General features: G+C 29.8%; 1 protein-coding gene across 9 annotated transcripts in view; it reads right to left on the reverse strand.

Annotated features, from left to right (window-relative positions):
- The window catches only part of LOC129238630 (dynamin), a 75,328-nt gene that overhangs the window by 6,428 nt on the left and 54,712 nt on the right, over window positions 1-14,188 (reverse strand). For 5 of the 9 annotated variants that reach the window (XM_054873718.1, XM_054873719.1, XM_054873715.1 and 2 more), the window contains one exon: window positions 9,843-9,989. The exons of 1 other annotated variant lie outside the window; for it this stretch is intronic. In XM_054873718.1, coding sequence (XP_054729693.1) covers window positions 9,843-9,989 — 147 coding nt within the window. Of the gene's footprint in view, window positions 1-9,801; window positions 9,990-13,446; window positions 14,126-14,188 lie in introns of those variants that run through there. 3 more of the 9 variants (XM_054873721.1, XM_054873720.1, XM_054873723.1) reach the window with 2 other exon arrangements.

The raw sequence follows: 14,188 nt of genomic DNA on the forward strand, positions 1-14,188 counted from the left end.
TAGTGCCAGTGCCGCCATTGATGATTTAATAACTCTAATAAATAGAGTACAAGTACTTTGGTTTCTTTGTACTTTCACACCAAATATAATATTTAAATTTTTTGAAATTTTTACGTTTTTTTTTAAGTTTCAATATTTTATAATTTAATTTGAACTTATATATGTATGTATATATGCATTTTACTTTGTTTATAAACTTCATATATGTATTTTGTTAGCAACTTTTCAAGAAGTGGCTAACCTTCTAGAGTATGTAGGTATGTATGTATCAGTAATTAAAAACTAATAACCTTAATTTCTTCTTCACTGCACTTTTTTAACATGACTATTCGTTTTTCTACGCATTCGTTTATCTTTTTTTGTTCTTTTTTCAGCAGCTTCGTGAAATGTATTTAACTACTTTTTTTAGCATGTTCTTTTTTACTATACTTTTGTTGTATCGTTATTATGTTTACTGCATATGCATGTACATATGTATATGTTTCGTGTAAGTCCCACTACAAATATGTTGCCGTTCGTTTCCTTGTTCATAATCTGTTCGCACCAACTGGCGCCCTGGCGCATACACTTGAATGTAAGAACAACAAAGCAGCTAAGGCAAATTGTTGGTATTTTCTTCTACAACTTGAAAGCTTACAAATTTTGCTCCCCCGACCGCACTTTTGTGATATTTATATGGTATAATATATAGGGTATATGTATGGTGGTAAATTTTAAAATGTTGTATATGTATACAATAAATAGGATGGTGTATCGAAGTTACTTATAATTGCGCTGCTTTTTGGTATTTGTGTCTACACTTAAAAAATACGTAAATTGAGTAATAAAACCCATATTTGATAAAATAAGTTGAAAGTCCCAAATATACATTTTTAGTGAAAGTATGGACTAACTATCCACTTAACTTTTAATTTTCTTTATTCATGAATTTCGGCATGCAATACAACGGAGTTTGTTGTATTAATTTTCGTTTATTTCTAAACTGATTTCATGTTATTTCATGTTGCTTTAAAACTGTTATTGCTCTCTGCTCTCACATATGCAGTTTCAAGTGTTTTCTCGTTGTCTACCAATTTCTCTAAATTGTATTTGTCTTTTTAACAAAAACAATTGCTTAGCACTCGTTTGCTAAATTTTTCAATGTTTGCCTTCATGTACGAGTGTAATATAAGATACTAAATAATATTAGCAATAAAAAATATGTATGTATTTGTATACCATATATATATATATATCTACTGAATAATGTGTGTATATATATATCTATATATATATATATGTACATAATTACAACAACTACAGGGTGCACCATCTCGAGCTTCGGTATGGAAATATTGAATAACTTTGCTATCCATTGTCAGAAGGACTTGAGAAAAAATAATTTGGAAACGTCAATTCAGTACAATTTTAACGATGAATAACTTTACATCTAAAGAACGCGCGGAAATTGTGACCATGTATTTGGAAAATGGTCGTTCAATTGTGCTTGCTCAACGTGCATACCGTCGAAAACACCGCGGTCGAAAAGTGCCTTCTGATAACACCATACGCAATCTGACTAAAAATTTTGAAGAATCGGGGTCTGTAGCAAATCATCAAGGTGTTTCAGTTCGTAAAAGACGCTCCAATGAAATTGTTGAAACTGTCAAGCAGAGTGTTTTGAAAAACCCAAATCTGTCATATCGTCAGCGTGCCCAGCAGCTAAACATAAAAGGAACCACTCTTAGAAGGATTTTAAAAGAGGATCTTCACATATTTCCTTACAAAGTGCAAATAACTCAACGATTATTGGAACTACATTGGAAGCGCTCAGGACCAACATTAGATCTGAAATAGAGGCAATATCACCCGAAATGCTGGCAAAAGTAAAGGAAAATTCGAAATTAATTTGTTGGATGTTGTGTTCTAAGTGCAGTTGAAACAGATTGTAAAGGACAAAATCAAATAGAAAAACACCAACAAACATTCAATTTTGCTAGTTGCTAAAGTTATTCAATATTTCCATACCGAAGCTCGAGATGGCGCACTCTGTACATTTCCAAAAACTTTTTCTTTAGAAAAAAATATTTATTTTCTAGCAACTTCCCTTTAATGAAAAAAAAATGATATATTTTCGTTCACAAAACTCCCTTGTCACGTTCCCAAGTCAGTCGAGTTTACGTTACCCAAACAACCTGGTTTTATGTATATATACTCGTATACGGCCGAGATCTATCACTCTAGGAGCAGTATTTCCAAAACCATAAAGGGCTTGATCGCAATTTAACTTTTAGAGTTGTTGCTGCTGTTGTAACAGTTCATCAAACCCTGCATGTACGATGTTGTGCACTGGTCGACAGCTTCCATCTCATTTAACAGTAGGCCCAAGAAACTGCTGCTGTTTCAAGGGGTTGGTTCCAAAGTGAGAGTGGTTTAAGGTGAGTGGATTTTAGGAGGTATATGGTTAGTATCGTGCGGGGTACCTACACATGCCAGACATACTTATATTGAGTACGTCGATTCAGGGAAAAATAGGAGCTTAACCTGCTACAATATCCAGAACGTAATTGAGCTAAAATTATGCAGGTATCACAGCTGAAGCTCTTCGTCTGCCATGAGTGGTGGTTTGATGCCGATGACGGTATTCGGATGTCAGGAGTTTAGGAAGGTGGCAAGAGACACCCGATGAATATCGTTTAATGTCCGTCTGTGCATTGTCCCATCCGGTAGTTGTAGTTGTGTTTGGTCCTAAAGCTCAACAGTATAGTCGAAGAAGACAGTCTCGTTAAACCAGCTGATCTTAACTGTGGCCAACTTCCATTTGATTCATTTGATTCTTCCCATACTTGGAAGCTTGAAGACCCTTAAGGGTATGTGTTTCTTCTGTGCCTGATTAGAATGGCAACAATTAATTGCTAGCTATAACAAGCTATATAAATATAGGGTGATTCAAAAGCGACGCAGATCTTTGTTATTAATTGTGGTACGTTAATTTTTTCAGATATTTGGTACTGCTGGCTATGGCAAACAACATCCAGAGGACAAATTATCTGTTAGGATGTTATCGGCCAAACATTTCACATATAACTGCAACCCTTACAGGTCACTGGAAAGTAGAGGATCACGCACCAACACTTAACCTCCCTTTCAATCCCATCTGCAGAATCTGTGAAGCGGAAGGGATGAAAGAAGGTCTCTTCCACTATCTATGCGAATGTCCAGGTCTAGCTAGAACAAGACTTCGCTCTTTCGGCAAGCCGTTCTTACAGCAAATCAATGAAATCTCAGACGTGGAGATAAAAAGTTGGATCTAAATAAAAATAAATAATTGGCGCGTACACCCTTTTTGGGTGTTTGGCCGAGCTCGTCCTCCTATTTGTGGCGTGCGTCTTGATGTTGTGCCTGCCGAGGGGCGACCGCTATTAGAAAAATGTTTTTCTTAATTTTGGTGTTTCACCGAGATTTGAACCTACGTTCTCTCTCTGAATTCCGAATGGTACTCACGCACAAACCAATTCGGCTACGGCGGCCGCCGTTGGATCTGACTTAAAAAAAAAAAGACAAAACACAAGACATCATCACACGAGAACAGTGGTAGTAAAACGGCGCTGGTCGCTAATTACAAACATTTCAGCAGAAATACTCAACCACTACTACAACAATAACAACATGGCAAATTTTGTTATGGAACGCATTATGACATTTTTTCAGTCAACAATCTGTCGTTTGATACAGAAATTCGAAGACACTGGGTCGGTGTGTGTTTTCGCACAGCTCGGTCAGTGAAAATATTGCTGCTGAGGAACAAAGTGTTGAGCAGGCTGCGACAATGAATCTTAATTCGTTGAGATTAATTTCATTTTAATTTAATTACTATTAGTTTTAATTTAAATTAAATGAAAAATTAAAAAAAAAATATTTTTAAATTTAAGAAATTTGAATTTTTTAATTTAAAATTTATTTTATTTTTAATTAAAATTTCAAACCCAATTTTTATTTTTTTTTTAATTTACAATCTATTAAGTTTATGGAATCAGTAGTTTTAATTTAAATTAAAAGAAAACATTTTAAAAATAAATCATTAAAAATATTTTAAAATTTAAGAAATTTGAAATTTCCTATTTGTGTTTAATTAAAATTTCAAACCCAATTTTTTTTTTAATTTAGACAATCATTGAAATTTTCGGAATTAATAGTTCAATTTCAATTCGTTGTCGTCCATAACAATCGAACCTTTCCTAAAGCATCACTCAGCAAATTTTGGCAAACCACCTATTTTTACACGCTAACAACTAGACCGCTTTTACAACTAAAACCACATATCACATATTGCATGAAAAATGGCTCTATCCCAGGATATGGTCTATGCCAATAAGCCCGAGGCGATTCTAGACTGGAGAAGGAAATTATCCGACTACGCCTACGGCAGCGATGAATGGCATGTTGCACTTATTACCGATTGAGGCCTACAGCAAACAGCTGGCGGCGAAACCGGCACTTAGGTTAAGAGAATCTTCTAACCTAATCACTATTAGGAGGGGTCACGCAAGAATACTAGACAATACCCCTTCTTACATCAAACGACAGACTTTTGTAACTCAGTAGAGCTGCTTGTAAACACATCCTTTACCACAACTTTCCCAACGAGAGCAGTTTGGGACAAGGGGGTAATGGGCAATAGAAGTGGAATCAGTGTCTATACTGATGGTTCCAAGCAAAATGAACAAGTAGGCGGAGACTTTCACTCTGAGAAAATGAATGCCAACACCTCATTCCGGCTACCGGATCACTGTATGTAGTGTATTTCAAGCTGAAATTCTGGCTATCAGGGAAGGCATGTTAGCCCAAAATAAAAGTGTTCTCACCACAAGAGATATAAATATATATTCAGATAGTAAATCAGCCCTGAAAGCTTTACAATCGCCTAATATTAACTGGAAGACAGTAAAAGAATGTATCGACGTTTTGACAGAACTATCACAGTACTTTGTAATAAACCTGCACTGGGTGCCGGGTCACTGAGATGAACTAGCGAGATTGGGTACCCCATTACCGATCCAACCACACAAAGCAAACATACCTATACCTTTAGCAACTTGTAAGATGCTTATAGACAAACACCCTACAGAGCTGCCAACAGGCTACGGACCCAGTCTCCGACCTGTGCACAAATAGAATGACGTGGCCAGAATGGAACATGGGCCGCACAAACCGACTGTTGAAACTGAACAGGAAGAACATGAGAAATCTTGTTGGAGTCCCAACAGGGCATTATCTAATTGGCAGGCATGCCAGTGGATTGGGAGCACCCTATAACGACTATTCCAGAAGCTGTAACGACAGAAGAAGAGACTTTAGAACATATTCTATGTGGGAGCATGGCTCTGGATAGAAGAAGGTTCAATATTTTAGTAAAAAATTCCTTGAATAACTTGACAGAAGTAGGCAATTTACAAATAAAAAGCCTTGTTAGATATATTAAAGCCATAGGTTGGTTCAATGAGAACAATGTAGAATGAGGAGAGGTGGCAGCCCTGCTGGTATCACAATGGGCCTACAGCAGGCCTAGGTGTGTCAACTGACAACCACTATACCTGCCTACCTACCATTTAATTTATTTAAAATTGGGTATAGAAATCAAACGCGTGACCCTCCTTAACTGCTCCTGCTACGCTCTATTAAAAGAATCAACTAAATTTACTTACTCTTTCAAATAACTTTATTATAAGCAACTATTTAATATACATACATACAATAAAAGTTGAATAGTTGTTGTTTTTAATATCCGATATTCATAATGTTCAACAATCCAAGAAATGCTCATCATTTTATGTAAATACTTTCGAGAAATAGCACAAACTATTAACTAAATGCTAATCGTCATTGAGATTCAAGTAAACTGCACGTAAATGCTGCAAGGTTGCATTTCTTAATAAGTTTTATTTTTTTGGTATTTTAAATATATATATATATATATTTTTTTTTTTGATAAATAGTTTACGTAATTGTGAATGCGTTAAAAGAGCAGTGAATAATTGAATATGTTTGTGTTTTTTTTCTTTATTTACTACATCAACACACAATTAGCAACAACGAATTCGCAATTCAATTACTTATGTTCTTAAATTTTATATTAATTGTAATTGTATAATTTTCAGTTTTTTATGTTTACTTAACGCATGGTTTTTAATTCCCTAAATAATTGTTTTCTATATATAATATTTTTAATTAATTATGTACGTGTCTTCATTGCAAATATGTAGGTATGTATGTTTGTGGAAGGGCACAACAAAATTACTAAAAAATATAATTTTCAAGTAATTGAAGTAATCGACAGAATCATCTAATTAGAGAATACTCAGTTAAAAAAACTCATAATCTTGAAAATTCAAATGAAAAAAATGCTAAATTTGCAACATTAATTTTGAAATAAGAAAACAAAATGTATTTTTTAATTGAATTTTGGTTTCTTTCTCGACTGTTCGCACTATACAACTGCTGTGGGAAATTTTTGCCGCAAACGGCTTAACGCAGTTTCTCTCAATTCCCTCTCCTTTTCAAGTTTCAAACGTCCAAGGTTTATAGCTTGTGATAATTATCATAATTGAAAAAACGCTCCGCGCTGAAAGTAGCAGACGAAGAGGAAGGCCTCCTGTGCGTTGGAAAGATCAGGTGGAGAAGGGCTTGGCTTCACTTGATGTACCCAACTGGCGCCGATTAGCACGAGAAAGAAACGACTGGCGAGCCTTGTTAAACTCGGCGAAAATTGCGTATACGGTTATCGCGCCAATTAAGAAGAAGAAGAACTTATTACTCTAACAGTCACATCCTGTGCTACAGGGTAGGCCATTTAAAGCGGGCCCATCGGGCAACCCTATAACTTTTGACAGGAACGTCAGATCGACTAATGACATAGCGCGTTGGAAGCGTCAGTCCAAGACAATTTTTACCATGGAGCAGTACACTCCAAAAGAACGCGCTGAAATAATTCAGCTTTACATCCAAAATAACTTCTCAATTGTGAAAACTCAACGTGCGTTTAAAAAAAAAAATAAAGTTAAAAGTGCGCCATCCAAAAGCACTTTACAGCGTTTATACGCAAAATTTATTAACCACGGTAGTCTCAGCAATACCAGCCACGCATCCAGACAACGTACACGACGTTCTGCTGAAAATATCGAGGCTGTACGAGCCAGTGTTGAGGAGGCTCCGCGAACATCGAGTTATCGTCGTTCTCAGGAATTAGGCATCGCCAGGACAACACTCAGGCGCATAATTCGCATCGATTTGAAAATGTTTCCGTACAAAATTCAAATGGCACAAAAATTAAACCCGGCTGATTACCCGAAACGGCTTGATTATGCCAAATGGGCCGTCGAAACCGTTCGAAATGAAAATGGTGATTTTCCGTGGCCACCGAGATCACCAGATTTGACGCCACCGGACTTTTATTTGTGGGGTTATCTGAAATCCAAGGTATACATCAACAAGCCAAGGACTCTAACTCAACTTAAAAACAATATCCGACGCGAAATCGCCGCCATACCGGCCGAAATATTGGCCAAAACGATGGAAAACGCCGAAAAAAGGACACATTTGGCCATCAAGGCCAGAGGCAAACATTTGAAGGATATCATTTTCAAAAACTAGCTGGAACAAATCTCCTTGAATCAAAATAAATGATTTTTCATATCAACACAAAAAAAAATGTTTTTTTCAATGTTTTTTTTCAGAAACAAATGGGCCCGCTTTAAATGGCCTACCCTGTAGTAACAGATATAGTGGCACTTGTAGGTCTATACAATGGAGGTCACCACTCAGTCAATCCCAGGATTTTTCCGCCTTTATCAGACAATGCTTTTTGAAATTTTGTATCTAAAACCTCAACTTTTTTTAAAAGTGTTGAAAAACACAAACTCGAACTATCTAAAACCAAAATTTCACAAAAACAAAAAAAATTGTAAACTGATTTTGTGCGGGTATTCGAAATTTGTGAGATATTATTTTAAATGTTTATTATGCCCCATTTAAATTAACCTAAAACAGGCTCAAAATGTTGAAACAAAATTTAAACAAAATAAAATTTATTTTAAATTTATAAAAAAAAAAACTTTTTTAATTAAAAGATAAATTTAAAAACTTAAAAGAAAAAATCATTACAAAATTTTTAAACTCTCACATTTTTTATTTTTTATATTAAAAATTCAAATCCATTTTTTTGTTTTTTGAATTTTTTGAAATTAGTAGTTTTAATTTAAATTAAAAGAAAGATTTAAAAAACAAAATATTTCAAAAATCATGAAAAAAAATTATTAAAAAGATTTTAAAATTTAAGAATTTGGGAAAAAAATTTAAAATTTAAATTTTAAAAATATTTCAAAAATCATTAAAAATATTTCAAAACTCATTAAAAAATTTAAAAAATCATTAAAAGGATTTTAAAATTTAAGAAATATGAAATTTCTTATTTGTGTTTAATTAAAGTTTCAAATCCAGTTTTTTTTTTTATTTAGACAACCTTTGAAATTTTCGGAATTAGTAGTTTTAATTTAAATTAAAAGACAAATTAAAAAAAATTAAATTTTTCAAATTTAAGATATTTGACATTTTTTATTTCTTTTTAAATAAAATTTCAAATCCAATATATATATATTTTTTAATTTAGACAATCTTTGAAATTTTCGGAACTAGTAGTTTTAATTTGAATTAAAAGAAAAATTAAAAAAAAATAAATTTTTTAAAATTCAAAATTTTTTACTTCTGTTTAATTAAAGTTTCAAATTCAGTGTTTATTTTTTTTTAATTTAGACAATCTTTGAAATTTTCGGAATTAGTAGTAAAACTACTACTACTATTCGAATTAAAAACAAAATTTTAAATATTTAAAAAATCATTAAAAAAATTATTTTAAAATTTAAGAAATTTTATATTTGTGTTTAAAATTTCAAATAATTTTTTTTTTAATTTAGACAATCTTTGAAATTTTCTGAACTAGCAGTTTTAATTTAAATTAATAGAAAAATGTTTTAAAATCATTAAAAAAAATTAAGATTTAAGAAATTTGAAACACCGTTACTTGGCTTGTTCTCGACATCTCTCACTAGCATTTCACTTTTTTGTTGACATTTTTGCATATTTGTTGTTGTAAGAAAACAAAGAGCCAAAAGCTGGAGTGAATAAGAATAAATAGCTTTCAAGAAGTTGGACTAGTTAAATTAAATACAAAAACAAAAAAAGTAAAAAATTCGAGTCCGCTTCCAGAGCCTTTTTCAACATTTTTTTAATATTCGTTAGAAAAAAATTTACAAATATTTTAAAATTTTCAAAACAAAAATAGTAAACAATGAATAAACTGAGTTTACCAATGGAATTATGTATGAATTTTAATCAAATGAAAAAAAAAATCATGAATGAAAAAATCAAATATGTTTTATAAAAATTATTTGAATGAATCAAAGGAAGCAAAGACAACAAAAGCATATAAATATTTGCAAGCTATAAAACTCAAATTTTAGTATGAAAAAGATCATATGCAAACAAATTTAGTATAAAAAAAAAACAAACAATAATTATCAAAGTAATAAATATGAATAACTAAAACTAATGAAATTCGATATTCGAAAATAACAAACACATATACAACAAATGCGTAATGCACTCAATACTGGTGTAGGTGTATGTATGTTTGTTTATGTGAGTGTGTATTAAGCAATTCAGTTGCTTATTAACATTTTCACAATATTTCTAAATTCTTTAGTTCCGCAAATAATTAGTAAACAAAGCTCTTAATATTTCTTATTTTAGATTTGCACACAAACGAAATTTGCTGTGAAATTAGTTTTGTATTTTTGTTTTTTGTTTACTTGAAACGTGTCGCAAAAACATTCGATAGTTCATTCATGGCTGCCTGGCCCACGACCTGATTCACCTGTCCCTGCATACTCGCCGGTATGTAACGGTTCGCTCCACTTTGTTGGGTGATGGCACCGCCGACCGCTCCGGTGACACGACTTTAAAGACGAAAGTTGCCAGACGACAAAAAAATTGGTATTCATTGATTGCATTGTTAATTGTTTTTTACAATGAGCCTTAACAATAAACGAAATAAAATCTACTTCGAAAATAATTTTAGCGCTCTTTTTTTTGCAAATTATGTTATGCATTACGCTTTATAGAATACATATGCATGTATGTGTGTAGGCCAAAAAAAATGAAACTATTTTTTAAGTTGACTTTATATTCTTCATTGATATATGGCACATTGTGTTCTTTATTAATATTATTAATAAATTTAAGAACTCTGTGGGTGTACATGAGTATGTGTGTGTGTTTTGTGTATTTTTCGTATCACAAACATTAAACGTACAAAGCGAACGTAGTTAATAGTAAATTTTTGTCTTGTTGATAATTGATTTTGAAAAATACTCGTACATATTTATCGAAACGTTTGAAACCCCTTTTTACGAAAGTTTTCCCACACAAACGCTTTTCACATCAAAATAGCCATCGAAAACAAAAACGTTAAATAAAGTGAGAGGGAGAACAGAAATCCTGAGTACAGGAAATATGTGAATAATACAATAAACAAAGTCTCTAAGCCAGAAAATAATACACAATAAAAGAAAAAAAATAAAAAAACTTAGTTGAATTAATTTTTTTTTGTTCGAAAAAAGTTAGTTACTTTTACAATGATATAAAATATTAAAACTAAAAAAAGGTCAAATAATACACAAAACCAAAGGAAAATAAATAACACAATTATTTTAATTTTTATTTTTTAAATCTTTCTTTTTCAGAAAAACAAAGTTAAAATATTTAATCGAAAAAAAATGTAAACAATATTTTTTCGACAAAAAAAAATTTAAACAATATTTTTTCGACAAAAAAAATGTAAACAATACAAAATGTAAAATTTTTTTTTTGGAAAAAAATGTAATTCAAATATATGTTTTTATTTATTTTTCATTCTTGGGTATTATTTTTTAAATAATTTTGTTTTTTTCAAAAAAAAAATATATTTGAATTAATTTGTTTTCTTTTTTTGTTTTTTTTTTTTTAATATTTTTACATTGACTTTGATAAAACTAAAAACTGTTAAATTAAATTAAATTAAATTTTAAATTAAATTAACTTTTAAATTAAAATTAAATAAAAATTAAAAAAATAAGCTTAAAAAACACAGAAATTAGAGTACGAACTCAGTAATCGCACCCATTTGTATCGCACGAGTATGTTTCATGAGTCGGTTGTGACTTAACTTACGTTATTTGAAACAGTGCAGACGGCAATAAGAGATATTTTAAAAGAGAGACATTTTCGAAAAAAAACAGCTTTCTCTATGTGCATAAATAGAATTACCTCTTTTTGAGTTGCGATTACAGAGTTCGTACTGTAGACACATTTAAATATGAAGTTGATGAAACATACATACATACATACATGTATTAAAAACAACGAAATTAATGAATGTGTATGATGGTAGTAAAAAAAAAAATTTTTAAGTTTTGTAATAAACATTTTTTTTTGTTTTTTTTTAATACAAAACATAATGCATATGTGAAACAAAATTGTGTTGTTAATAAAAAAAAATATTCAAAACGCGAAAAATAGAAAAACAAAATTTGTATTTTTTTATAGAAAAAATATTTTTTAAGTTCTTTAAAAAAATATATATATTTTTTAAGTTTTTTGCTAAAGAAAAATATTTTTTACATTTAAAAACAATATTTTACGTCTAAAAAAATATTGTTTGCGTTTGAAAAAAAAATTTTATTTTTTTTAATTTTTTAATAACAAAAATTTGTTTACTTAAAAAAAATTTATTTTTTACTCTTTTAATAAAACAGTTATTTAAAAAAAAATTATTTTTTAATTCTTTAATAAAACAGTTATTTTTTTAATAAAAAACATATTCATTTTATAATTTTTTTATCATTTTTTTTTTACTTTTTAACTAACTTTACTTTTAATAAAAAAAAATATTTTTTAAGTTTTTTAATAAAAAAAAATATTTTTCAAACCTAAAAAACAATCTTTTAAGCTTTTTAATAAAAAAATTATTTTTCAAGCTTTTTAATAAAAAAAAATTACTTTTTAAGGTTTAAAAAAAAATTTAAAATGCGAAAAATAAAAAACAAAATTGGATTTTTATATACAAAATTTTTTTTAAGTTCTTTAATAAAAAATATACTTTTTACTATAAAAATATTTTTTTACTTTCAATAAACAAAATATTTTTTACTTTTTTAATAACTTTAATTATTTACTAAAAAAATATTTTTTAAGTTTAAAAAAAAATATTTTACGTCTAAAAAAAATATTGTTTGCGTTTAAAAAAATATTTTTTTTTTTTTAATAACAAAAATTTGTTTACTTTTATTACATCTATTTTAAAAATTTTTTAATAAAAAAAATATTTTTTTAAGTTTTTTAATAAAACAAATATTTTTGAAACTTAAAAAAAATATCTTTTAAGCTTTTTAATAAAAAAAATATTTTTCAAATGATATATTATATATTTTCTAAATTTTTAATAAGAAAAAGCATATTCTATGTATCAAAAAGAAGTATCTGATTTTTGTAATCTTTCAAGTCTTTACAATGGACTTTTATTCCTTACTCTAAGGCATACTAGCAAAACGCAAGCTAAAGAAAGAACTTCACTCAGTTAAGCGCCAAAGACCTTTTTAACTTAGCAAATTTCTTAAACACCATTTGGAAAAATGTTAATGGATATTTTGGCATTTTACGTTAAAGCGAAAAGCATAAAGCAATGTCTACACAAAACCATTGAAATCATCAACTGAAGGGGTATTCACACTATTCCCCATGTTAACAAGTGTAGGAAGAATCAGGCAATTTTCGAAATTTACCCACAGCTGAACTCAACAAATTTTAAACACTCTGTTTTTCCTAAATCCACTTTTTTCTATTTGATGCTATATTTCATACGCCTTGCTGGTTGTGACTGTGAAATAAGTATAATTATTTCGACAATTACAACCGTTACTAGAGAAAGATAGCGCACGCTTCATACTTGTAGGCCCGCACAAAACTTGATTAAGCAGTTAAGTTACTCAAGAGTTTAGGAAACCAAGCAGAAAAACTATGAATTAAGATTTCGTCTACGCAATGGCAACGCGAATATGCAGAATTTTCTATTATATGATCAAACGATATAAAAAAGAATTGCGATTTAATTCCATGATCGAAACGCAAAAATATAAAAATTGGCTATTGAATTTGGCCTAATGTTTTGGGCACAATTTAAAAGTGTAAAGAAGTTAGATTTGTTTTAATATTCAACGGATTTTAAATAAAAAAAATGCATTAATTTTATTGACAAGCTAAAGAAGTAAGTGGTGCCAGTCCATAAAAGCTTATCCTAGCCCATAGGAACACCACGACTAACTTTCAAAATTTTAAATATATTTTTCAACTGTTTTACAAAAAAAAATTGCTTAAAAATCATGTTGTGTGTACTGTTTTTTTATATTTAACTTTTATTGCATATTTTTATTACAATAATTAACAACAATATGCCTAGAAATAATGGCAAACATCTTTAGTGATTATTTATATAGTATATTTAGTTGATTTTCTTTTTAACTACTATTTTTAACATTATTATTTTTATTTTTATAGCTTTGGGGGTGATATTTCATTGATATATATATATTTTTTTTTCAGTTTGCAATAAGCGCGGCTCTAATTATGCGATTTTACAAAACAACTCAATGCAAATAATAAATTTCCTGCAGTAACACGCTAATCTTACACTAATAACTTCATATATGCATTTGTATATATATATATTTCTGTTTAAGTTCAATTTGCTGCTGCAAAAATGCAAAGTGGCAACACCAACTATAAATTTGAGTGGACTTTTCTTTCACTTACTTCGTTTGCATATGGCAAAAATCAACTTTGCTTTTGGGATCATATTTATATTTGGGTGTTTTGTTGTTGCGGTTTTGTTTTATTGAATTTATTTTATTGCCATTTTTTTCATTGAATGCTTACATTGAGATGCCGATAATTGCTTAAATAAGTTTGAGTTAATTAATTTAGTTTGTATGTAATGTTAAGGTATTTGTAAATATATGTGTATAATTTAAGGTGCGATTATGTAATAATTTAGCGACGTCTGTTCATACGCAAAGTTGCATTTTTTCGATGGAGAAGCGTTGCATTTGAAAATTTTCACAAA

The sequence above is a fragment of the Anastrepha obliqua genome, chromosome 2 (genome assembly GCF_027943255.1).
Source record: "Anastrepha obliqua isolate idAnaObli1 chromosome 2, idAnaObli1_1.0, whole genome shotgun sequence".
NCBI classification, from domain to species: Eukaryota; Metazoa; Arthropoda; class Insecta; order Diptera; family Tephritidae; genus Anastrepha; species Anastrepha obliqua.